The sequence below is a fragment of the Cloeon dipterum genome, chromosome 1 (genome assembly GCF_949628265.1).
Source record: "Cloeon dipterum chromosome 1, ieCloDipt1.1, whole genome shotgun sequence".
NCBI classification, from domain to species: domain Eukaryota; kingdom Metazoa; phylum Arthropoda; class Insecta; order Ephemeroptera; family Baetidae; genus Cloeon; species Cloeon dipterum.
In genome coordinates, this window is record NC_088786.1 from 30,413,221 (window position 1) to 30,440,129 (window position 26,909).

Genomic DNA, 26,909 nt, shown 5'->3' on the forward strand with positions numbered 1-26,909 from the left:
TTTACGCACGCAAATCATCCCTTGACCGTTGCAGTTGATCAGTATCCGGAAAAAACTTTGATGTCAAGCGAAAAATTGTCAGCTATTTTTTTAATTCAACTACTCTTGTCGTATTATGGTCTTAAAAGATCACGAGTTTCGCTGCAAGATTCCTAAAATTTAAAAAAAAAATAACACTTAATGGTATTGTAGCGGTTTTCGCCACCTGATGGCACACCATAATATGCATTCGTTAAGAAACACATCTTTTTACTTTGTAATTAAGTCTTTTTTTAATTGCTCGTCGACCATTTGTGGCGAAAATCTTCGCGCGCGTACAAGCGCCGTTGCGTTGAGTCATGGCGGGGAAAAATGTCTAAAATCCAAACCCAAAAAAGGCGATGCGGGTCAACAGCTGCCTTTTCTTCATTGATATACTCTCTAATCTGAAAATTTGATTATGTGGTGTGCTTTCATTAATTTACAACCGGCACCGTTGGCTAAAAATAAGCGAGGTCCAGCGCGGCGGATGAGTTTGTCGTAGTTACTCTGTAATTATCATAAATTTTCGGCAAGCCGAGCGTTTGGACCATCCACCGCGCGCGCGATTGATCTGAATTTTAACTCCAGGGTGTGTGCATCTGCGTCAAAGGCGAAACGGAACCATTACTTATCCACGCTCGCACCGTGTGCGGCATTTCTCTTCTTCAAAGGAGCTGTCATGCCAAAACCAAATAACCGAAGGGTGGCTCAGCTCAGATCGATTATATCAATAGTGTAATTACACGCTGCTCCTGAAGCAACTCTGTAAAAGGGGCAATCAGCTAGACTGGTTGCGTAATTGCGAAATTTCTGCCATAAGTATGGTTGTCGCTGTCTCCGTTCCTTATATACACTCAAAAACTTAATCGGGGACATTAATTATGCATTTATATCAATGGGTCATGACGAGCCCCCTAAAACAGAGCAACACGATTGATTGATTGGTTTACCTGCTGCTTATTTATTGCATAATCTGCGATTTTTGCATGTACTAAAAATTTAATTGTTGCATTAAAAGGAAATAATCTAGATTGTTGTGCATATTAAACGACAAAAACTTCAAAATTTCTTGTCGATCTGTGTGCATGTTTGGTAGTTCCATATCGATGAATTTCCTCTAGGCAAATTAGGACGAATAAACTGTTAAACAAATCCTGTGGCTTCAGTTGTGCCCAATCCGGCGGAAATCAATTCACTGAAAGCGGCAAAAGAGTGAGAAATCGCCCCACCTACCATAGCGTGAAATCAATCAGTCGGAGAAATAATAAAAGCGTAGCCATTGAATTTGCATATAAAGTGCGTGTGCATGTTGCGATCAGCTCCTTTAATAGGTAATGTCGGCGCGCATTTGCGTTGTTCCGGCGTGATTTATGCAAGTGGCCGTTCCCAGATCTAATCGACCTAATCAAAATTAATTATCTCATTTCTTTAAATCGCTCCTTGGCTCTCGCTCTGCGGTCACAGACTGTGTTTACATCTCTCTTTCTCAAGCCAGCGAGTGTCACTGACTTATGTTTTCTGCGCCACAGAGGTGGAGAGTACGCAGCCAGCTGGGGACCTCTGCCTTGTTAAATGCTAATCTGCACGGAAAGAGGCAATACATAGCCGCCATTAAGTTAGCCAAACACATCCTTAATTCAGCCGTCTGCTCAGATTCATTATGTTTTTAATTAATATATTAACCGCAAGGGTTCTTTGAAGAGGAGACAGCCGCCTTTCCGTCTAACTGTGAAGGAAATTCATTCAAATTCAAGCTTTGTGCCACTTTAATAAGTTGATTTCCCCTTTTCAAAGTCAATCTACGCGCTAATTGCAGATTTCTGTTCGATTCGAGAAATGTGTTACAATTTATGACTGGCTTCACCACAAACTGTGAGAATGTTTGGCCTTTTATGCTTCACTAATTTGTGAAAAGTTTCCAGCCAATTTTTTCACGTCAAAATGTTAAAACAGCCTGTCTCGCTTTTCACACGTTTTATATCCAACGAACACACGCATCGCCATTGAGTTGAAAAAAATCGTGCGTTCAAATTTCCGCCCGTTTTGTAGCGATTCGGTGCTAATAGTGTGTCGCCCCGGTGCATCTCTATTCGGTGCATAAAAACCCAGACCTACAGCTCGCGGGGATCACACAAAAGCAGCTCGGTTTCCTTTTTGAGAAAATTTGATAATTCGGTGAATCGAAGAAGGCAATAAAAGCGGCCGCTCTCCTGGGAACGTGTGAGCGAGCATAGGACGAGAGCTCGCTGCTCTCCTCTTCTGTAATCAAATGTCACTTTTCAAACCAGAGAGCAGCATTATTGCGGCCGATGCCGGCAACAACAACAACAACTGCACATGGCAATGTACCGTAACACTGACTGACATGCAAATTCCCATCGGTGGCATTATTATATGCATGAATGACCGATTCTTATACAGTTTTTAATGTAAGTCGTGTCTCGTCCGCATTACTTCATCGCACTGGGCGAGAAATAACGCGAATTGTTTGCCTTTTTGTCAGCAAAGAGCCCCATTTATTGTCCGAAAACGATTCTAAAGTGATTTAAAAGAAAATTATCAAAACTGTTCATCGCTATTTTGCATCTCCTTTTGTAATTAAATATTTTAAAGCTGTTATCGTGTTGTTCTATTACCCTGGCATCAGAGAATGAGAATATAAAGGTCCTGTTCACAGGTGTACGGTTTTTTTCAATTATATTCAACGGAATTCCGTTTCATTGAATTTTATACGGCAAAAACAAACCATAAGCTTACTAGTTTGCGTTTACACCCCCATTTTTGGCGTTTCCATTTTCGGAGCAAATGCGGCGACTCTGCGAGAGTGGGCCACTGCGCGCATTTTATTGCCGCCTTTGTCTCGAGTCGTAAGTACGAATATACACCTTGCTGCTAACGCAGCGTCCAAAAACACGGCGACCGCTCGCGGCTACGTCGTGACTTGACCCGGCCGGGATCTCATCGTCCATCCACAAGCCTCTCCGACTCAGTCAAAAACTCCTAGACCTTTTCCAACGATGCTCACAGGCAAAGGCACACTCGGTAATTTCTTTTCTTAATTGCAAATTTTATTGCTCTCGCCAAATCAGTCTGCCTAGTGCCTAGAGTTAAAAGTGATGGATTGGGCTGACGAGGCTCTCGCGCTTTTTATGGTAGACATTATAATGTGGTTCATCCGCAGTTAAGATAAAATTTTCTTTTGATTAGTGAATCGATTTTCAAACGGGTCTTGAGAAGATTCCACCCTTTCCTGTTTTTCAGAATACATTTGGTGCATAGGAAAACTCTCGCGGCCGCAGCACAGTGGCTCTTTAGGTCGTCCGTCACATGACTTTTGGACAGACCAAAATTAATTATGCTCCCCATTAATTGCATTCATGCCGTGCCAGGTATTAAAACATTTTAATAACTTTCATGAAATTCAATCCTCTTCCATTAGCATCCACGCCCTGAGAGATCGGTCGAATGGAGCAGGTCGTGACTGTAGTATTTATTTTCCCAAGAGTGCTCATGAATGCCGATGCTCCGTCTCGCAGGCCGATAAAATAATAACAACAAGAAAGAGCGAGAAGGGACGCTGGCGCGCGCGAGAGAGAAAAACGGCGGCGAGACGAGCGATTATTTTATTTTCACGAAAATTAACACAGCAGCACGACGTGAATTACACACTCTCTCTCTCCGCCGGGGTTGCATGTTGTTTTTGCGCTCGCTCGCGGAATTATTAAGTGCGCGCATCGCGGGACACCAGCTGAGGAATTAAATTATATTATTGTGGGCAAACACCGGAGAATGGAACTGCTCACGACCCGATTTTAAACGCGGAATTATTATTCTGCCGCCACATAAATCCTGGCGAACGTCGAGGGATGCGGGATCGTGACGTTTTAACACAATTAGGCGGCGCGCATTGTTCATCTGAGCACGACTCTGGCGATTTGTTTGAGCTGCCGGGTTCAACACTTGTGTGTGTGTGCCCATCGCTGCAGAATCGTGAAAAACGCTTTTTTCATAAATGTGGCTACAGTTGTACCAAATTTTTGTGATTCATTCGAATTGCTTCTTTTAGAGGAGACGCTGAGAAATTTCTTGCACCTGAAAAAGTTCACGTTTTAAATTGTAAAAATTCAAAAACTAATTTGAACAATATTCTAATTACACCAGGAAATAACAATTGCAAATCTCGAGAGTTTATATTTTGTCTCATTAATGTAAATGAAATTACTGATTGTGAGACCCAACTGAAAAGACATATAATTATTTTGTCCCGATGGCACAATTTAACATTTTAAAAAAAAAAAAACAACAAAGAAAATATCTAGGAACAAAATTTCTCGTCCGTTGCAATTAATCATATGGCATTCACGAGTGACATTGCGCAACTAACCTGGCCGAATTACTCAATCGGCTGAACGTTCTAATTGGGCCAGCTGCTGGAAAAGATAATCACGCTGGCTGCCTTAATTGACAGCTTTTAATGAATGCAGGACACAAAGAACGATACTTTCTATCGATAGACCAGCTGATTCATAAATTAAACGTCGCTTTTGCTTTCAGCTGCACCTAGAGTGCGCAATCACAAAACAAAATCAGCCGCTCGACGCGCAAATTTATTGCGCCACTGCAGTGGGTGGAGATTTTTTTCGCTTTCTTGCTCGTAATTATACGAGAGAGGCGCCCTCATAACTGAAACGAATGCACGAGCGAGCTGCCTACACGTTGGTTGCGGCGGATAATTAGCATTTAATTTTCGAAATTACACTCGTTGCGGAAAGAATTAGATGCGTGTTGAACATGGAAACGTGACAATCAAACGCTGATTTATTCAAACGACTAATTTATGGTTGTCATTAGTGAGAGATGTCTTGCTACATATGTATCCTGGTTTGTGTAGGCGCCCACTCACCAAAGTCTTTGACTCGTGGTTTCCGTCCTCAACAAAGATATTTAATTAACCCCTCTCAAAAAGGAAATGACGAGAGAAGATTTTATTTTATATTCGTTTGGTATTTAAAAAATAAAAACGGGTTAACTTTGTGTAAATAGTTAGGATGGTATGGATTAGAGAAAGCAAATTTCTTAAAATTTTCAAGTATCACGTCCGAAGTGTCTATTTCTATCCCGTGAGTTCCTGTTGATCATAATTATAAAATCCCGCTATTATTTTTAATATTGAGTTGTGTTTATATATTTCAATCCGAACCCGAATGCTGGAGACTTATCTCATTTATTTAAATCGGTCCAGAAGGATTATGTAGTTTGAAAAGACAGCAAAACAGCTATAAATTCGACCAATTCGTGGAAACCCGTTTGTGAGCGAAAGCCAGCCACTCAAACCGAGTTATGGGCTATGCAGCCGCCCGGACAAGCCATTTACAAAATTCCAGCAAGATGCACTTGCTGCTGAATTTGGGATATGCGTGGCGGACGCGAGACACGAGGTACCTTTTCCCGTTCCTCCGTGCACAGGTCCGCCGTGTGTGTTGTTCGGTTCCTGAGCCAGAGCCGTGAGTATCGAAATAAATTTCTGCTAGGAGACACACCTATATTGTTCTGTGTACTTTGTATAGTAATGAAGAAGGCGGAAGGTGCGTGACGTCAGTGGCTGTCGGGGTCAGGGGTCGGCTCTCAAGCAGTCACGTCCCGTGCGGTCCCGTGCACCTGCTACATTATCTTTCTTCTTTATGCTGGAAACAGTAGAATTCTTGCTCTCCGCGTTCTCCAGAGAGTGAGATATCCATGGGAAAACCTGATGGACCGAGAATAAAGTCGACTGAGCGCACGGACCTCCCTTTTTTGTAATCACCAAACACATAAATATTACAACTCAAAGTTAGGCATCGCTCTCGACTGGAAACTTAATATGTTAATTTAACTCGAGCGAGCTGCGTTGTCGCCGCGCGGACGGACAGCTAAATGCAGACTGCAAAACGAACCGAAACAGACTGACTGAGAGTGACAGTTGTGCATTTCGAAGGTTGCTATCGTGTATCACGAATAAGTCATCTTGCGCGGATTAATGCGAGCAGCGGGAATTTGTCTGCAGAGGAGATACAAGTGAGACAAGCAGGTGAATTGGAACATTTGTTGGCTTCGTGCTTGTACCTAAAGTTGAAAATTTAAAAGAACGTTTCAATTCAATTTTAAATTTTAAAATTTACTCAAGGTCTTTGTACCCCTCTAATTGCATTGCAATTTCCACTAATGAATTATTTAACACGTCTGGATTCTAGCAAATACGCGTCCCACGACATCATAAACCGACATCCTCTGCGCTGGCACCTGATACCACGTAAAACCACGCATTCCGCATGCAAAGGTGTAATAAATTTCGCGCTCGGCGGCAGTCTCTCGCGAATTCGGGAAAAAGCGAGCCGCGCGCCGGTTGAAAGCAAGCGAGACCCACCCTTATACGCTTTGTTGTTTGTTCGCCGCCGACGGTATAGCTGCTCGCACACCGTTAAGTTCACTACTGCTTCCTTTTGCAAATAAATCAGATGAAAATCCCACATTCGACGAAAATAAGCCCGTGCGCGAGACGCGACGCGCTTTTTAACGACTCTGTGGGTGTGTGAAGTGCGCGCGCCAGTGTGTTGTAAGCCTGACGCGAAGCTTCCTTCTGAGATAAATCCTTAAAATCGACGGTAACCACAATAACGAATATAGATACAAAAAATCTTTAATCGACTGTATGAACTTGTGTAGCAAATTTCTATTATTTAATTTTAAAAAAGAAAAAAAGAAAAATTAATTTTTAAATAATGTGCGATTCAAATTAAATGATATTAATTAAATTTAAGAAAACTAACTATATTTAAAGAAATTATTTTTTGTAATGCATTTATTAAATTATTTTTTCTTGCTATATTACAGAATTGGAATAGTATAATTAAATTTTAAACAATGTTAAGTTATGATAGCGTATTAATTATTTTATAAAATAATTCTCTAATTTATGTTAAACATTTTATTTTATATAAAATGAAAGTTCTGTACAATTTATTAGAGACGTGGTTATTTTGATAAAATAAAAAGTGATTGGGATTGGTCTTCAAAGGAAATAAAATATTTAAAAATTGCAATAACGGCCTTCAAAATCAAATTGTGTGCATTTGGTTCCCCAGGAATAGCGTAGGGCGAATAACACCACATGAAGGCACACATATACACAGTTAAAATAAGAAAAGAAAGAGGAAGTAGTTTAGTGCTTACTCGCTTGCTTGCTCGCTGAGTGTCGGTTGCAAATAAACGCCTTTTTCTTTCTTTTTGTATTTGCTCACTCTCTCGCGGCATACTTGGGCCAGTCAAGGTTGAAATTGGCACGTTTTGCTGTTGATGCACATGGTGTCATGCGGGTGCACTTAATCTGTGCGTCAAGCTGCGCGTAAGGTGGAAAAAAGAGTCTGGCTAAATAAACTATTTGGAAGAAATCTGAGGACAAGGACCAGCGCATTGTTTTGATCCGTTTCTCGCCGATCTCTAAACGGAATAGGGCCATTGCATCCTTTGAATTCGGTGTCGGCTGAAGGCGAGAATCCAAATTTGGAAATGCGGCTGATTGATTGCGGTCTCGCGGCAGTCGCGGCGGCGGTGACGGCGGCGATCGATTTGCATAAAAAGCTGTGGTGACAAGACAACGGTAGCCACTCGGTGATAAGGACTAATGAGGCCCTTTGTTTTATTTAAACGTCAGTCATAATACGCGCCGGTCGGCTGGCGAACGAACCGAACCGACCGACCGACCGAGCAGCGAACAAGCAGCGAACGAGGTCCGGTTCTTTCCGTGCGGTCAGCGGAGTCGTGACTGCAGGGACCGTGGGAACGATCGAGGCACGGGCTCGGGCGCACCCTCGTTCACCTGGCTCTGCCACTCTTTGGTGATCGCTCGCTTTGCCTCCGAGCAGGCACGCCCTCGCACTCTCGCTCACAGCTGAACCCCCTTCTGACCCAGACACGTCTCTTCCGCCAGACACCAGCACCGCAGCCGCAACGGAGTCTTTCAATGATGTGTTTCCTCTGCATTATGCAAAAACTAGCAGTAGACAAACAATTGAATATTTTTTGTGTGTAATCCTCTGACTCTCATTGTCAGATTCACCTAAATAAGGACAGGATTTTTCTGCTTGTACCTGCAAAACCTTTTTCCGACTAGGTTTTAAATAAAAATTTGCTAAGAGTTGATTGGAGCATCAGATTAAATCCGCACGCCGTCAAAAAGTTTTTGGTTTTCGGTAGAATTATTTTACTAGGTCAGTTTTGTCTCAATAAGTGCCCTAATTTTACGACATACTTTTTTGCTCCTAACGTCAGAAATATTGCTCATTTTTACGTCACCAATGGATTGAAAAAAATCCTTCATTATTTCTGGCTTGATATTTTTGACTCACTGCATAAGAAGATTTAGTAAATTACTGCATTTATAACCAGGCGATACAAAGATTTATATTCCGTTCTCGCTGGGCCTTCTGAAAGTCTGAAAGCCTCCGTGTCCTCTGAGGCACACCGAATGGACGCGACACCAGGCAGAAATGCGCACGTATAAGTGCCGTTTAATGATGTCCAATTATCTGGCCCGATTGCTATCGTCGTCTCGGGACATGATTTTGTCCCCCTATTAATTGACAGCGCATTTAACTTTCAAATTAAAAACTTGTAGCACCCAGGTGCGCGTCCCCTTTTTGCTTTGTTCAAAAGGGAACGCAGCACGGCATCGCGGCAATTAATTCCTGCTCACCTGCAAGCGACGACAAGCCAAAATACAAGCACGCTGATTTTGTAGACAAAGGGAGCTGCTGGTGTTGAGCAAGCCGGTGCAGCAAACCTGAAATGAGATTATAAAAAAAGGTTTAATCAGGCAAAAGCAATCAACAACAAATTTATTTGAAGCAAATTTTCTCTTATAATTCAAAATCAGTGGGGAAACAATTTTTCTCCGTTCAAGAAATTTATTTCCAGACGATATTTTCATTATCACAGCTAATTCCCCGCATTAGGAGGAAGCGTGCGCCTATTGTAGAAGTGTATCACGTTGCTGATGATGGTCTTGTTGCAGGTCATCCGATCAGCGGGGAGTCGGGCACGATGATCAAGTCGTCCGTGGTCGATCACCACGAGCACCACCAACAGCTACAACACCACCAGCAGGTGAGTCTTTAACCTTTATTTTGCGCGCCGCGGCTCCATTCATCCGTTCGCTGACTCTTTCTCTCTCTCTCTTCTTTCTCATCGTCATCGTGATCACATAATAGCTCCGGCTAGAGGTTCCTCCAAGGTTCTCATTCTCGTGTTCTTTCATCCATCGACGTTCGCTATTATTACGTGTGTGTGTGTATGTGTGCATATGTATAGACTGGCTGAGCCGAGATAGCGATTTGCTCACTGCTATTTTTCATTCCGAAGCGGTGCTCGACCCTTTCGCGCACAAGCGCGCACTTAAGATCGATCGCATCCGTGAGAGGTTTAATTAGCACACGTGGAAACTGAGTTGGAAGCTTTATTTATTTGCTGTGGACGCAATGACACAACATAAAAGCACGCGTTCGCTTTAAGAATAAAATTACCATTTTATTGCTCTTAACCTTTAATAAGGATATAAAAATTACAGATAATACCTTTTCACTCGTGAAATTTTGCAACTTTAGAGAAAGAGAGTAGTTTTTCTGGTGCCAGTTCCGAGAGCAAAACGTGAATGGGAAAGCAACGAAATCGAGTTGCAACTCCTGCAGCGGAGCAACCATGGAGATCGGTTTAATTGTTTTCATGCAAAAAATGAGTTTTTGCGCCCGCCGGCCGTTAAATAATTGGTAATAATGGCTTTTCACCAGAGCAAACTGTTGGCTAATAATTGGCCGAGAGATTTTGAAAGTGTACCCGAGCGGCGGGGCAGTGCTGAAATCGAGACGCACGAAAATTACGCTGCAATAACAACAGAGATGCGAGGCGTTGAAATCGGAACAACGGGCGCACTTAGGCATGCCTCATAAAGCACAAAAGCAACAAAAGAGAAACTGATTGCAACAATCTTTTGTTTTGCCAAACACACGCTTTGGGGCCAGAAGCGATTTTCGCGTTTAATTGCTCAGCGGCGGCTCGACAGAAAGGTACGTCTCAATCGTCCAATTCTAGAGCTAACAAGGGTTCCCGTAAAATACGTTTGATGCCCGTATACAAATCATCATTTCAATTTAAAAATTATTACACGCGGCTACCTGGAGCTCGAGGACGGACATTTTTTACGTCTTATTCAAACTTCGGATTTGAAATTTAGTGCCTTGGCCATAAACCTAGTTTATATTCGTGCGTCTTGAACACAACTCATGGCAATTTCGAAATCAGAAGAGCCGAATGAGAAAGAAGACGTAAAACTGAACGGGGCATCTCAAAATATCACTCAATAACCAAAAAATTTATCTCTCGCGGCCGGCGGAGCGACGTGCGCGCTGCTCGAATGGTAAATTCCATTCACAAGCTGCTTTACGTTGGCTAATAAAATGCCAGGAATAATTGTCTGGCTCGCATGTTGCCGCGGCGGTATCTAATGTTACACATACTCACTTACATCCGCCGATGGATGCTGCGTCGGCCCTAATTCTTTTCTCGCGCGCATGAACAGCACGCCATGCCATTACTCGAAACCCTCAGCACACAAAAATTCGAACCGCGCTCAATAAAAACGTAAACTTTCGCCGCCGGGCCCATTTTTATGTGCGAGAGAGAATGGATGTCGGGCATATTTTGCTGCGAAAGCCTTTTTGTATTCATGCGTGATATCAGAGGATTATTAGACAATCATGCATGCGAGATCAGCGTGCTTTATAAATTATAACCCCTTCGCGCACACGAGTATTCGTTAGACGCCGCCTTTTTAATTGTTTAACAATAGATCGTATGGAAATTCTGTCACGAAAATTTGGTTTCACTCTCTGCTTCCCCCGGGAGCTATGTGAATGAATTATTCGTGAGGTGCCAGATAGAATAATGCTTTCCAAGTTTTTTGTTTTGATGTGAGAGCCGCCTCACTGCGTGGCTCTAAAAGGTTCTGCGATTTTTTCCATTTAAATTTAAAGGAGAAATAACTATTTTAGTTACTGACCCATTCGAATTTTCAACAGCCTAACAATCGTGTCACTATCTATTTTTAGATCCAATATCACGCCATGCCAATCGTTCGTGTTGTTTTCTCGTTGGGCATCATCCAGCTTATAAGGCTTATATATGAACAAACAACACAAATAGCTTCTGACATCTGGTGCGTCCACGCAGAAAATCCTCCGCGCCACTCTTCTTTTCAAAAGGAAATTAGTCTCACTCTAGCGCCCACTCATCAACACCATATATAATTACAAAACCAATTAATTCGCCATCGGCACTGATAAAATTTCAAGGTGACGCGCGATCATCGCGCATGCAGGGCACAAATCATGAGCCGCGAGAAGCAACAGAGGCGTTTTCTCGACTTGCGAAAGGAGGCGATAAAATGAATAATAAAGGAAGCACATGCAACGAGTGCTGTTTCAAAAGTGAGAGAATATATAAGAAAGAGATGCACATCCTGTGACGGTGACTTGAACGCCCGCCCGTTCTGATTGGATTATTATCGGCCGGCGAGACCATGCTCGGCGCGCGGTTATTATAAATAAACCTGCGCCTACCCGCCACTGCAGGGCGGACATGGACCAGTGACTCACCTGAAGGTTGCACCTGATCTTTGCCAGACTGCACACGTACAATTGATTCGTTAAAATAAGCACTCGAAAATTAACAAACAGAGGAGACGCACTTCACGGAGCCTGCCTGACACTTTAAGCTTCGTTTCGGCAACGTGAGTCTGTCAGTGAGATGGAAATTCGAGCTGATTATGCACGAGTCGGTCGGTGGAAGTGCTGTGTGCATTCGCTTTCAGAGGTTCTGCGTTGCGTGAAATCTGGCGAACGCCTTTTGCACAAGCCTGCACTTTGGGATCGGAAGTTTGCTTTACCATTTGAAGGTGTACTGTAGGAGCGGTAGTCGGATGAAGTAAAACACTCGACTACTAATTTTCAACTTAGTTTATTATCGACTACTAATTTTTAACATAGTTTATTATTAGACTGAGTGAACAGAGACCGGCCTAAACGGCTGGCCGTAAAGTGCGTCGCGAAGTAGAGTTTTATTTGAATCATATTTACTGCTGTGCATTACTAATAAGGGTGAAATTGGGTTTGCTTTTATTGTCAGAGTTTATTGTAAATTTTAATATCGATAAATTAAGGACACAATTAGTCAGCTAATTAATATTGTCAATTTAAGTACATTTTGAGAGAGGAGATATGGGGAAACATCTGGAGGTTTTCAGCACCATCTTAAGTGGGGGTGAGAAGTCACACACACAAGCACACGAGCACAGGGCGCACACAAGCACAAAGTGGGGGAGAGAGTCAGAGAGAGTCAGAGCCACCACAAAGGATTGAGCAAGATTCTTTGCCAACTCTATAAAATCAAAAAATATATCTTTTAAATTGGAAATAAAAAATTCACGGGTCCTAGAACCAGAAAATGTGTCTGACACTGCTAAATCATCTTACGATGATGACTTTATCAAATTAAAAACTCATAAAATGATAAATTCATTATACTCTCAGAGTACCTGAGATGCCGGTTGTGACCAATTATATAAATTGTCAGTGTGGAACTGATTAAGACATTAACTAACTATAATTGGAGTGTCAGTGTCACGTTGGTGGGACGAGAACCTGAGGTCTCATGATCGTAAGTTTTTTAATCTAAATATGCTCCTATTTATTTCTACCAAATAAAAAACTGACATCATCTGTTTAAACATAAAAAACGCACACTATCTTGCAAATATTCAATGAATGTGTTTTGCCTGCCGTAGATTTTACCGCAATTTATAGAGTTGGAAATACAAGACGATTAGCAATAATTGCTGAGACTGAGAGATGCACTTCTCGAATAGCAGACATAACTAACTTAGCCAGCCAGTCAGTCAGTCACGGCCAAAGAGCGCAATAAATGTCAATATACACGCGGCCATCAAAAAGCAAGGGGAATTTTAATCAGCGATGAAACCGAATTTATATGCAACCTTATATCATATCATTAGCAGTAATGAAGGCAGCCGAGGAATTTAAATCGTGCCCCGATGGAATAAACATGAGCTGGAAAACGGGCGGACGAAAATCGTGGATCAGTTCTTTCCGTATGGGTGGTGAACTCGAAATTTATGAACGCAGATAAGCATCTCTTGTGAAAATTTCGCTTTTTTAATGGTAAAATTGCTGGCGCGGGACGCACACAGAGGTGCATGCATTTTCTCTAATTCCAATTTACTTTTCAAATGCGAGAGATGTGTTCTGCGATAAGCCGCGCAGCCGCCAAAATGACGCAACAATCGCCTCTGCTGATCTGCTCTTTCGAATGCACAGACGCCGCGCGCCTCTCGCCTTTTGCTTCGAGATAATCAAGCTAATTCGCTGCTGACCGGAGCCGAAATTGTGTATAATTTTTTAGAAGGTGGATTAGGCAAGAGCGCGGCTTCATCAGCGCCGGCCGATCTGAGTTTCGTACGTGCGCGCCTCTATTAATATAATGGTCCGCCCGTAAACCTATCAACAAAACAACGATGCACGCAAGATAAATAAGAAGTACGACCACCACGCAGCAGAAAAACTTTCGTCCCAATCCTGACAAAGAAATCGGAACCGTTCAAATTGGAAAACGATTACGGTCTGCTAAAATGAGCCTCTTCATTTTTTTCTATCGAGTCTCTATAAATCGTAATACTATGGCGGATTTGGTTGATAAAGTAGTTTAATAAATTTGCGTGACGTCAATACAGACATCCCGAATTGATAAAAAAATAACAGTAAATCCCTGCATTCACTGTTGGAACAGTAAAATTTTGTGCGAAAATCAAGGAGGACTTTAAATCTAAGAATTCCAGCGGGAAACCCTATCCCATTCTAAATGTTCTAGTTATTAAATGATAATTTCCATGCGGTTGAATTTCATCTGGTCTTGCATATGTGCCTGCTGCTATTATGCATTCCGAAGTCGCCAAGTGGAACAGAACTCGCGCAACAACAAGTACCATAAAAGTGTGCAGCAAAAGAAAAGCAGTACGCGAGAATGCGCGACATGAGGAAATGCCGAGCATGATTCCAACCTAAAAAGTAAACTCGCGCGCATTGTTGCCTCTCTCGCAGGAGGAGCCGGCTCGAATTATGCTAAAAATTAATGCTCAGGTGCCGTAGAAGGAAGTGAGTCACATTGAGCGCAGAGCATAAAAAAACACACGCCCTTCATCCTTGGCTGGCGCGAATAATCCGAAGACAAGACTCACTCCTCCGAGTCGCTTGGTTTCACTTTCAGCGTACGATTCTAATTTTTCCTTACGCCGCGCGCGTTTTGATATCATTCTAATGCGGTTAACCAGCAGCAGAAATAAATAAGGGCAGGTGATGAATTATCCGGCGTATCACTCAATCCTTTGACGCGAGAAAAGCCGCCGCGTGTGCGGTGCATGGGAAAATGACACAATCTTGCACACTCTGGTTGTCGCTGGTGTGAATCACAGCCGGTTGGCCTTTGCTCGTCTCTGTCTCGATTTGACCCTTCAGCGCAGCAATTTGAAAATAAAAAGCAATAATGAATGATTGCAGTGACACTCGACGGATGAGTCACTGTTTAGAGGAAAGTGAGCTGCATTTTCCCATCGGGCACCTCTGATCTTTTTGGAGACAATCCAAGTGGAGTGACAGGCGAATCGAAATTCGTGATGTTGGCAGAGAAATTGTTTCCTAATGGACGACTGCTTTTCTTGTCCTCCAAACGATACGCATGATTGTCGACTGAATGCCTGCATGACTTGCACACTTACAGTTCCTTTCATACCACTCGCTCCAGCCAAAAAACGGTGTGCTCTCGGGAAATCAATATTCTGCTCCTAGAAAAGAGGCGAAGTTGATGCATCATCCCTTTAATTAAACAAATAAAGAAATCAATATTCACAGCACATGACTCACAAATGACTGGAATGACTGCGAGAGAAGCTTTCAAGCTTCACTCCAATAAATTTTTGTTTAATTCTCAACTATAATAAAATGAAAATTACTGTGTTCAGTTTTTAAATTAAATACTGAGGCAATCTGGATCAGCACACCTGTTTTAACCAAGATTTCATGAATGAATTTCGAACTGTGCAGCAAAAGAACAAGAGAGACGTATTGGTTCTCATTTGAAATAATTGAGGATGTGGATTTCTTTGCGTGCAAAACTCGAGGAGAACTTGTATTTCGCAAACTTCGATCTTGCAAGTGTGAAAATCAGGTTTTTTGTCGAATGATAAAAACTTAATTGGCAACAATGAGGTGTAATTTCCTGCCTCGTGAGAACAAAACGATCAAAGCAAAGAAATTACATTATGCAATGTACTACTGTATAAGTAGACAACTTGCAATTACTTAGCACAAATTGTAGATGTCCAGAGAATGTTTTGCTGCAGAAGTTGAATTATTAAAATTATCACCAAGTCATCCATGCAAATTAGAATCGAGATAAAGCCATAAAGACGTTTTAATTTGAGCTTTTATGAAAATTACTTAACGCAACAGATAGTTTCCTTTATTACATGTAGAAAGTGACGCGTTTTCAAGCGTTCGTTGCATCTCCTTGCAAATCAATTTTCCGTTGCATAAGACTGGCCTCCGTGCGTTTCCTTCGAAACGTATTCAGCACGCGTGTGCTGTGCGAGTCGCACACAAAGAATATTGTAAGTGTGTCAGTCAGCGAAGAATAATGGCTAATGAGTGCTGTAATTGCTCGCAGCACGCAATCCGCCTCGCAGATTTGTGTTCTATGTGGCATTTTCCCGAGAAAACGAGAGACCCGTCCGAAGCCGCATATGGAGAAAAGTAACAAGCCGTCCCTCACCATGTCAATGCAATCACACTGGCCATTAATTATTTTGTCTGCCGGGATGTGCATTAATGGATTAATTAATTGCTGCTGAGGTGTTAATCGTCCTTTTACAGGCAATTACGCTTTAAGCGCGTTCCGAGATATTTTTTTGCGCCAAACCGTTGAGTTGAGGCTAATCATTGAAGAAGTGTTCCAGGAAGACGGAAAAAATGTGAAGTCAGGAATTAATTTAGCGTCATGAAGAATGCGACACCAATCCTCAGCGATTTGCAAAATTCTCAAATCTGTCTTCTTCTAACGCTCTAAGGAGGCCAAAAATAAGATGTCGAGAGAAGCGTTTGTCTCTAATTTTAATAGGGCAATAGTCGCACATGCTCTTGAAATACGTCCGTTTTGACGTGGCCTTGCCATTAGAAAACTCATCCTGCGAATTGCGCTGCATTTGACGACTCAATTGGTGTAATTGGGGAAAATCCCATTTGCTGCTTCAAAAGTGGGCTCAATTTCTTCGCATGTCGCGCCTAACAACCTGTTATTTAGTGTCTCGCGTGCGTTTTTTGCATTGCGATGCACAAACAAGGTAGGTAAGTGCAGCAAAAAAGTGGGCATTAAATTTTTGGCAAGCAGGACTCGAGAGAGAAAATGGTGGTCAAGCAATCTACAAATGGCCCATGCAAGCAACTCACTCGTTTTTTTAATTAGAGACTGTCAGACTGGATGCATTAAGTATGATCTTTACTAAGTAGTTTTGTTGCTTGACCTATTCCAATAGTTATTATCCGCTTATGATTGCGTCAGAAATGTATATGTATCGAGAGGTGTGGGAGTCACACGCCGTAATTGAAATAATGTGTTCATAAATGAAAAGTAATGAAAGTGAAATATTATTTAAATTACAAAACACTTGGAGCATTGTTCATAGGCTGCTTACCGAACATTTCAATTTAGATCTGCAATCTGAAATTGAGTCGGTGCACGTTCCCGCGGCTGGCTGAATTGAATTATTTCCAATCAAGTCACGTATTGAGCCATAAACAGTGCCAAAGTCGTGTGGGAATTGAAAATCGGCGCGAAATAGCGATAAAATCTGCATGCAGGATAAGAAGCCGCTTAATAGAGAAAAGAAAGGGTAATTTTTCTCAGAGATGAATCTCGTAGTCGTGCCATAAAGGCGCATATTCGTGTTGTTTGTTTGCCATAAACCCGGCTGGTACGGTTATGGTTAATAAAATTTAATCAAGCATCCATAATTGCGGCTGTAACAATAATAATATACATGTGTCGAGGCGCGTCTATGAATAAATAAATAAATAGAGGCGCAAAAGTGCATTGTGAGATCTGGCGAAAGATGCAGTTCCGCGATTAAGGGTCTGCTCACTTGCGCGAGCTTCGTTCTTTCATCTTTTGAGCGATTTGTGGTCGTCAAGACGCCGCACCGGGTTTATTTTCTCATCGCGAATAATTGCACCGCGCACAAGCTTTCCGCAATTTCATGTCTGTAATTGTACAGTTATTATTGCGGTGGTAAATAAAATTAGATTTTCTCTTTTTGCTCGTAAAATAGCAAATATATATTCAATTATTTTGATGCTCAGCCCTTCGTGCGGAGAACAATGCTTTTTACACGCCTCATCAAACACAGTGATTATATTTAGTCGTCTTTTTTAAGCTATTTTCTAGAGTGTACAAATGATTTGAATCTTCAATTGTTTCGATGAAATGGGGGAAAATGGGGACTTTGCCATTTTAAAATGCATATGTGAATCCCCGAAATTTCCAAATTTGCTGCACTGCCAACTTGACAGTTGAATATTTTGGCCCCCCATTAAATTCATCCTTAAGACAAAAGTTTTCTTCTTAGCGTTTCCCTCCTTTTATATTTTCCTTGAATTCAGATAGATTTCGTAAAAACCTTTCTTTTGAATTATCCCAAAACGGAACACAACCACTCCATTTGTGCTGTTTCCAATCATTTTCTGCTTTTGCGAAACATTTTTATAATCGAGTTCAACTGATCCGTTGGAAAACCGAGCACGGGCCGCTCATTACGATTCAAATTCGACAATAATGCCGCATTTACAGTTACACCGAGTTGCGGTCGCGGATTCATTTTTTTTCTCGTTTTTCGCTCTCAGGCTCGCGTGCAATTGGGACACCTCTCGTTCTTTATCTTCTGCGCCTGGCTCGGCGGATTTGTTTTATTTGTCTGACCCCGGCACTTATTTCGCAAGCACGACTCTCTCGCGAACAGCAAAGATTCGCTTGCAGTGTTTGTTGTTGTTGGTGTTGTTGGTGTGTTTTCGGACGCATCATCACGACCAGCTCTCGCGGTGAAAAATTGCCCGCGCGGACTGTTCGTCGTGACCCAACTGACACTTCTACTCGACTCCCAGCGTGCTTTTTAATAGTGCGCGCACCGCATGATTATGTTTCTTTCGCCAGATAATTGGGAGGACTGGGAAATTAGCTTGTGATTAGTTGGCCCCGGAATAAATAGCACACACCAAAACGGCTTGGGTGCTTAGAGAATGTTCGAGAAAATGAAATAAAGTAAATCAAAGTGTTTATTGCTGTTGAGAATTTTAGAGAAAATTATTTTAGCTAGTAAAAGCTAGTCGGCGAAATTTATTTGCCACTTATTGAGTTTTTATTTCTCTCAGAAAATCCGATGTGTTTTCAGCAAAGTCATAATCCGTTTGATTAATTTGTGAGGAGGGAATTGTTCTTTTCCGATTTGAATAGAGGTTATTCAAGCTCTGTGTGTTGATGCAAAAAAACTTTCTAGATGAGCTCACTTTCAAAAGTTTCAATAGAGACTAGTGCTCGTTTTTTTCCTGGGGGTCATGACTTGTGCTGTCTCATCGCCAGGAGGAGTAATCAAGATGCAGCCACTTTTCTGCAACATTATCCGTTCACAATGGTGCGATTTGCGGTCGCCACTTGCGCAATTGCCGCCGACGATCGGCGGCAGCGAGTGTTGCACTCATTTTACTTTCGTTTGCAGCGAGGGCGTTATTGCACTTTGTTTTTGTCCGATTCAATCTCGGCGAGTCGTGCAAGCTGCAGCTCGTCGTGATGCAACCTGCTTTTTACTCGGTCGGAAAAAATGGACGGACAGGTTATTTTCCCATGAAGATTGGGTCCCATTAAGGACAGCTGCCGATTCAACCAAAAAATTGGTGCTCGTTGTAGATGTGTTAGTGTGCGTCGGCCGGTGTTTTTCGCTCTTGCTGCCCACTGATGCAATTTATTGTTTGGAAGCAAGTCTGCCATGGCGAAGTGGCAAAATAGAAGCGCTCGTCGAGACGAATTGAATCAGTGCAGTCACTGTTTTATGTCACCGCGACCGCTGCAAGAGCAAAATTGCATTGTTCACCGTGTTTCCTGTGAATTCCTGTCCAGCGAACTTATATTATATGAAATTTGCAACGGCCGTATATGAAATGCATTAAAATCGCGCTCCCTAATTCTTTTACGTCAAAACATTCTAAGAGCTCTGGAGGTGTGGAGGATTGAATTGATATGAGATAATAATCAACTGCTGCTATACTTCTATGTGATTTTTGATCAGAATAGGTGGCTTTAAATTAAGAATTCTACTCTAAATCGTTCACTTTTTTATGTCTATGCTAATAAAAAAACACGTAAAATAGATCCATTAATTTATTATAGAGCTTCTATGATGTTTTTTGCCAAAATAAAATTTAGTTTCAATATAAAACTTTACAATCGCTATTGATGTCGATTCAAAAGCGCAATTCAAGAATTTTCTCAACTACTGCTTTTTACAGCTTTGAAGTGATAACGAGGTAATTGCTTTTTCAATTTTTAACCACATATAGTTACCAAAATTTCACTTATCTGGCGAAGCAGAGCCCGGTGCGCATAAACCTAATAACCTTTAAGGAGGGCATGACTTTATTGCCACACCACGTTTATGCCTGAATAATACTCCTCTAGTTCTCCTTGCGTTATAGACTATTTCCAGAGCGATAAAACATTGCGAAGACATAAAAATTAGAAACTCTATCGCCTTGTAAAATAATAACGACCGCGAGATGACACATACACGCAGAGCTTGTCTCTGTAAGATCATCATAATGTTTCGCTTGTTTGCTTAGATTGTCAGATGCTTATCATTCTGTGGCAAAAACAAAGACTAATGAACGATACGTACACGCGGTGCAACAGCGATTTTCCAGCGCAATTAGTGCCTTTATTTTGCCCGTCGTTAGAAATGATTCTACGCGTGTTGAAATCTCAATCAACAAGCCGGCCGTGTACGGATACGCGCACAGAGAATAAATACGCCTCCACTTTCTCTCGTTTGAAACGCCGGTTCGCCGCCGCCGCCGCCGCTCTCGTAAGTGCCCGTACACGTAGCACCGAGGGGAAAAAACGCGAAACAATGGCTATCAGCGGCAATCCATCTGCCTCACATGTTACGGCTCCATTGTTGTATCGGCGTGCAGCATCATTTGCTCGCGGGTCAAACACCCGAGCTAATCAATCATTGCTCGCCTGCATGCCCGGCGTCACTTAATACACCTTCAATCGCGGGATTAATTATTGGCTGTCGCTGCATTGCGCCAGCAGCCTCGGCGAGAAGCGGACAAAGTGATATTGTAACCCAATAAAAGAAGCCAAATTAGTGAGTAAGCAGCCAGGGGTCCGTTAAATTTTCAGCATGAATTATTCATGAGCATTACGCAATTGCTCAGATTGAGATTCTCTCTCAGTCGGTTAGCCAGGCCAACTCCGGTAGCTGAAGGAGAGTGAAAATATCAAATTTTCAAGCACATTTACTGCTTCACTCGCGTGTTAAATATTTTCGCACATTTTCTGCTCGTAAAAGCTGAGTATACTGAAATACTTCTTAATTAGGCGTGTCTGTACTTTTTTTTGTTCGTGTTCACCCCAGGAAGAAGACTAGCAAGCGAACAGGTTTGAGATTTGAGACGCTCCGTCGTTTGCTTCCTATCTGCATTAAAATTCTAATTTGCGAAGAGACGCGTGTGGAAAGTATTTCCATTCTTGAACCAATTCATTTTTTATCCAATTCTACAACTTAAATAAAACGTTAGATGGAAATTTCGGCTCAAAATTCACTCAAGTCACTTACTGATTTTATTTTAGAGAAAATTTATTAAAGTTTTGACAAATCATCAGCAGTAATTTGTCCTAAAAAATCCGCCAACCGTTGAAATTGACTCGCATTGTACAGTACTCACATTGCCGAATGCATTTTCAAAAAGGCACGTGACAAATTTTATAATCTTTTCACCCTCATCATTAAACAAAATTCACAAATAAATATTTTCTTAGTTGTTGTTCATCCGCATCATTCAAGCTAAATGTTTCAATTTAGAGTTAAAAACCTTCAATTCGAAAGGCAAACAGTTGTTGCCGAAAAAAATGTTGCGGCAATTTGCTCGCGTGTGTTACGCTGCCACCTCTCTTTCTAAACGCAGGCACAATTATTATTAAACCATCAGGCAGAGCGCGCACGAATTCTCCTTCAATTATGAACACCAAAAAATGAAAAGCACCTTTTTCAGCAACGGAATGCAACACTCGACTGGCAATGAGGTTGCACTTTTCGCTGTTTACTTTGCAGAAAACAAGCTGACTGCACTATCGCTGCACTGGCCTCCACGCCAACGCCGGATTTACGCACTCTTGCTAATTGCCTCTTTCCCAAGAGACTGTGCGTTATACACTTTCGTGTGTGTCGCGAAACACTCGCGCATTCTGCACGTTGCCGCGGCAGATCGCACGCTGCTGGGCTGGCAAGGCAAGGCAAGGGATCGATCAGATTGCCGCGTAGGCCGTTCATCCACCCGGACTGAGGTAATTTACTAAATAAGCAGCTATTATATATAGAAAAGCAACGATCGATGCGATAAAGCTGGGCAAGCACGTATAACGCCAAGCTCCGTTTCTGTCCTATTCTTTTTCACACCGCACAGCAATATACGTCCTTTTTTACCAATTTAGCAGTAATGTTGGTAATCACGGTGTTTAGTCGTTAAACGGTCGTCAGTGTTCGTGTTTTCTAACCTTCTAACGCATTTTAAAGGCAATTTGAAATAATTCCGACGCACATTCTATATAAATTTTGCGCTTCTCTTGGGATCAATAATGCTTGAAATAATTTCAATCCACTGAAAATATAAATGAGGAAATCAAAGGAATGAACTTTTGTTGCAACTGCAATAACCAATTCTTGAGGAATAAATTTACCGACTGTTTTGTTATTATAAATCACGAGAGGAAAATCTTCCTACTGGTAACCCTTAATGTTATTCACACTATTATGAAGAGAGCTTTCAGTGTTGTCATTGTTTTACTGAACCGATTTAAACCTATTTCTGATTTATCATCACTGTAAATGTTCTATTTTCAGTCCTATTCAGTGCAATTTCAATGAGTTTTTTAAGCACAAGCAGTTTTAAAACATCGGCTTTTAGATATTATTAACAATGTTTTAATGAAACTATGTCACAGTAAATTGTTCAAATCCAATGAAGTGTATTTGGAATGCCCTCATTTTGCACAATGACCTTTGTACATTTAAACAGTATTAAACTATTTGTTTAAGCTTATTAGAAGTCAGTCAAGAGTTTTATTATATTATTGGGGGCGAATGAAGCTCATCAATCTTTTATTTTTGCAATGCAACTCTTTTATCTGCTCACGAGAATCAAGTTAAGTGGAGTCGATGGTGCAGATAGGGATTCCGTTCGCTGCCATCATTATGCACCGGTCCCAGCAATGCCAATCAAAAGAGATACGAATTGACAAAAGCCTATGTTCACGACTGATTGATAATTACCTCGATGCAATTTCCTCTCTGCCGTTCATTGTATGTGAACACACACACACACTCGAGAGCGATGCAAATAACGTGTTCTCTCTCTGATTGTGCACGAGCGAGCTTTTTTTCTCAAACAGCTGAGCAGACACCGTTAATCTGCCGCGAGAATGCAGTCGACGATAATGGAATCGACAAGAAAGAAAATATATATAATATAAGAAGAGCTGTCGAAAGCAAACGAGCTGCTCATTGCAGAGCGGCAAAAACTCTGTGCGTCGTGATTGCAGGAAAAAGTTTCACGCTTCTGTCATTTTCTTGTGTTTAGACGCAATCAAGCAGTTCCTTTCCAATTTGATGACAAAGGACGCGTCAAAATCGGCCTTCCGCGGTCAGCACGTGCATTTCGGACAATGAGCACGTCGAATTTCGTTCTTTTATCTTGTGTCACGTCTTCCCTAGCAGGAAAAGTGATAAAAATACCACTTTTTGTGCTCAAAATTATGCAACTTCTTCTCTGAAAGTACATTTTTCTGGCTTAATTAACAATCCAAAGGATGAACCGAGCTTTTCCAGTACACAATGGTAATGTTAGGTCTCCCCAGAGAAACTTGCTCACTCTGAACGTGCTTTTTTATAAACTGTCAAGCCATGTGTACCCCACTGAAACCGATTTTCTCTCAAAGTGTTCAGGGCCCCACGTAATTGGAAATTGTCGTCGAATGGGTGTTTTATAGATACGTATATTTATACGGACAAGCAACGAACAGAGGGCTGGGAACTGTAGTGCAAAACCTTCGCCCGCAATTCCATTCCCCTTGTCTACATTGTATGACAATGAAATAGGCGTCAGGTTATTTATGCAAAATAGTCTCTCGCTGAGACTTTACACTGCAAATAAATTCAAGTACCGGCAGTCAAAATAATACAACCCATTCCTACAGTCACGATTTAACAGCAAATTAACGACAGCTGAATGTTGAAATACATCCCATCAACTGCCGGTGAATAGAAAATGAAATATCAGAACCAGAAAATGTTATAATGCTTGGAAAAAATACAGTAGAATCTTCCCAGATTAAATACAAACTGAATGAATTTGGGTGTTTATTTAACCTTCCCATTTCCTCCAGTATGCCAGAATTCGAATACTCCGTAAAAAATCTTTCATTTAATCTTTATAGTCTTCCTTTTCACAGTGAATTAGATATATTAACACTCTACATTAGTTTTAATTTATTTTTGGAATTATGAATGCAAATATTTGATGACTGATTCATGGGGAAAACTGCACTGCTCTTCGTTTCCATTCACGTGTTCCGTCCGCTGGTTTCAGAGCAAACATTTGCGCGAGTAATATATTTGACGTGGAGCGAACGCTCGTGCTCCGGATTGCTGCTAAAATAATATGTTGGTCCTCGTTTTGAACGCAGCAGAGTAAATCTGCTTGGAGAGGAGGCTCCACACCGCGCCCGTCCACCGCCCACTTTCCCGTCGCCGCGAACTAGCTCTCGAAAGTAAATTAACTGCCCTATTCATATATTCGGCAAATAATAGCGCACGTTTCGCCTCAAGGCCGAGTGTATTTTATCGTTCCGCTGATGCTCGTCAGCGAAAAAATGAGAGCTCCCTCGGCTCCAGCTATGTATGTATATATTGTTTTATTGTTCGCAGCATCAGAGGAAAAATAAGCAAGCGAGCTGAAGGATACCTGGTAGCTCTATTCGTTCTAGGAAATCCTGCGCCAGCAATGTTGTGATGCCCTCTGTTCGGTTCATTTGCGAAATGTCGTGTGTTCCGCGAAAGTCCAAATGGCAGAGGTCGGCGCACGGACAATGAATAGACAGTAAAATTTGATTTGATTGTTTTCTTAACGACCGGTTTTTTTTGCGGTACGACAAATTGGCGTAAAATATCAGGCATTTCGAAAGAGTCCGCCAACTGGAGCAAGAAAAGGCACCTTCAGTTTCCAAACCCACAATTATTGAAATTAGATTGTCCGCTGCAATTCACTTTACGCTGATTACCGCTGAACGGTTGGCCCCGAATGAAAACGAAAGTCGAAAACGTTTTTCTCTACGAAAGAGATTAACCGCAAAACCGCGCCACCTGCGTTTCAATCAGACGCAATTTTCTAGCGACGCCGCTTCTAAACACGAAAATTAATGTCTCTGCTCTGCGTGGCACGTGAGATTAATTTGGCGGCGGCGGCGCCTATAAATCAAGATTGACGAGGCACTGCTTTAGCGGCAGCCGACTTTGCGACTTGTTAGCTTTCGAAAACAATTTCGGCCCGGCTGATTTGACACCTGAGAGCAGCAGCCATAAATCGGCGTGATATATGGATATGGAGTGCTGCGGTGCCTGACTGCATTTGTATCTTCGGTTGGTAAGCAGGCAAATATACACGAGAAAGAAAAGTGTCTGCCAGTAGGGATGTGAAAAATCGTTGACATTTCGGTGTATCAATTTGGAAATGGCTAGAGAGTAAAATTAACTACAAACCAGCGGTGTTCAACAAGTAACAAGTATGCTGTAGCAAATATTTTTCTACAGTAGCGTTGAAAACATGCAAAAGGTAACGCTTGGATTTTTCTCCCAGTAAAAAAATATTCCTAAATTGAAAATCGAAATATTTTTAAAAGTATCCAATTTCTCCAATAACCGTACGTTTTTTTAAGACGGTTAAAAATTGAAATTCCATTCTTTTACGGTAATACTGAATGGTTTCTAATTTTCTAAGAAGCAGAGAAAACCTTGTATAAGAGATTCACGTGCAAATCAATCATTAAGACGTGTTCCGACCTTTGTTATTGTGAAATCGGCTGTTTTTCACGTCCCTGTCGGCATGGTAATGTTATAGTGCCGCACTGGCGCCACAGCAACAAAAGCATAGGGCGTCCTCCTCACTCCTCACGATGCCAGCCAGCGCGATCTTCTTTCTCTGGACCCCCCAGATCGAGCGCGTGTGACGTGTAACAATCGCGCCCAATAACAATGCACTTGCTGCTTTTGCCTGCATTCGTGGGCGCGCTGCTGCCAGCAGTCAGGTGCATTAATCAATCTCGTTTTTTTTTTGTTTCACGGAAACCAAATTAAGCGGAGAGGAAAAGTGCTGCAGGCCTCCTGACGACGACCGGCCCGTAAATAATCAATGACCTTTTGTTCCTCCTCGGTGTTATTATTATTATAATGGAGGAATTTTCTGGCAAAAGGATGGGCCGGAGAGCCGTTCATTTTCGTGATTGCCGCTCTCGCATTTTCATTTAATTCTCTGTCTGTCGCGCTAAACCTAATGATTCTTTGAATTTTTGTGGTTGTTCTTAGTGTCCTAAACACGCAGTCACATTTATCATATATGTATATTTATGTAGATTACCATTGAAACTTTTTGCAACTTTATTCTTATATTTTTTGGGGTTATATCAAACACTTTTGAGGACATTAAATGGCGATGGATGGCAGAAAATATTAATTTTAAGGACAGAATACGGCAAAAATATTTACACTTTGAGTGGGAAATTAATATTTCGGTTTTTTAATCCGCATGTTGATGTTTAACAATAAGTCGCAGTATTTTGGCATTAATAAATTTAGGAGTATTATGTTGGAATCTAAATTTAGTAAGGATCTAAGTTTTCCGATCCTATCTACACTAAGCTCGAAAAAAATTAATCCGCTAAAAAATTCAAATATAATAGTAAGTTCGTAATGTCTGGTTTAGCTAGGCGACACTCTCTAGTGAATGTTGAACTGCCTGTGAAATTTAAAAAATTGAAGCTTAGTTATTCCTCTGGTGTTCCTGACTAATCAAGATGATTACCGGTAGTTAGTTAAAAAGCAGATTATTTTAAGCAGGATCATGCAGGAAAAATAAATACTTGTGCATTTTACGATTAACAAATAAATATTCCGAATTCGCGCGTTTTAACTCGTATGCCTTTCATTTTGTGTGTCCTTCAGTGCACTTATTCACGGTTTGACTTTGTACTTACGAGTAGGTGTGTGTGTTGAGGGCTGTTGATCACTTTTTAGTCCAAGTTGTCTCTCAAGACTGACTCATCTCCTCGGATGCAGATCTTCTCTCTTGCACTTCCGAAACCGTCTTGGATTTGGCTGGTAAACAGAAATAGCCAATGGTTGAATCTTGCTATGCACT

General features: G+C 41.6%; 1 protein-coding gene across 2 annotated transcripts in view; it reads left to right on the forward strand.

Moving 5' to 3' along the window:
* LOC135945197 (leucine zipper putative tumor suppressor 2-like) overlaps positions 1 to 26,909 on the forward strand; it is a 59,239-nt gene that overhangs the window by 11,109 nt on the left and 21,221 nt on the right. Inside the window, exon 2 of one of the 2 annotated variants that reach the window (XM_065492716.1) lies at positions 9,071 to 9,162. In XM_065492716.1, coding sequence (XP_065348788.1) covers positions 9,071 to 9,162 — 92 coding nt within the window. Of the gene's footprint in view, positions 1 to 9,070; positions 9,163 to 21,486; positions 21,787 to 26,909 lie in introns of those variants that run through there. The other variant, XM_065492706.1, reaches the window with a different exon arrangement.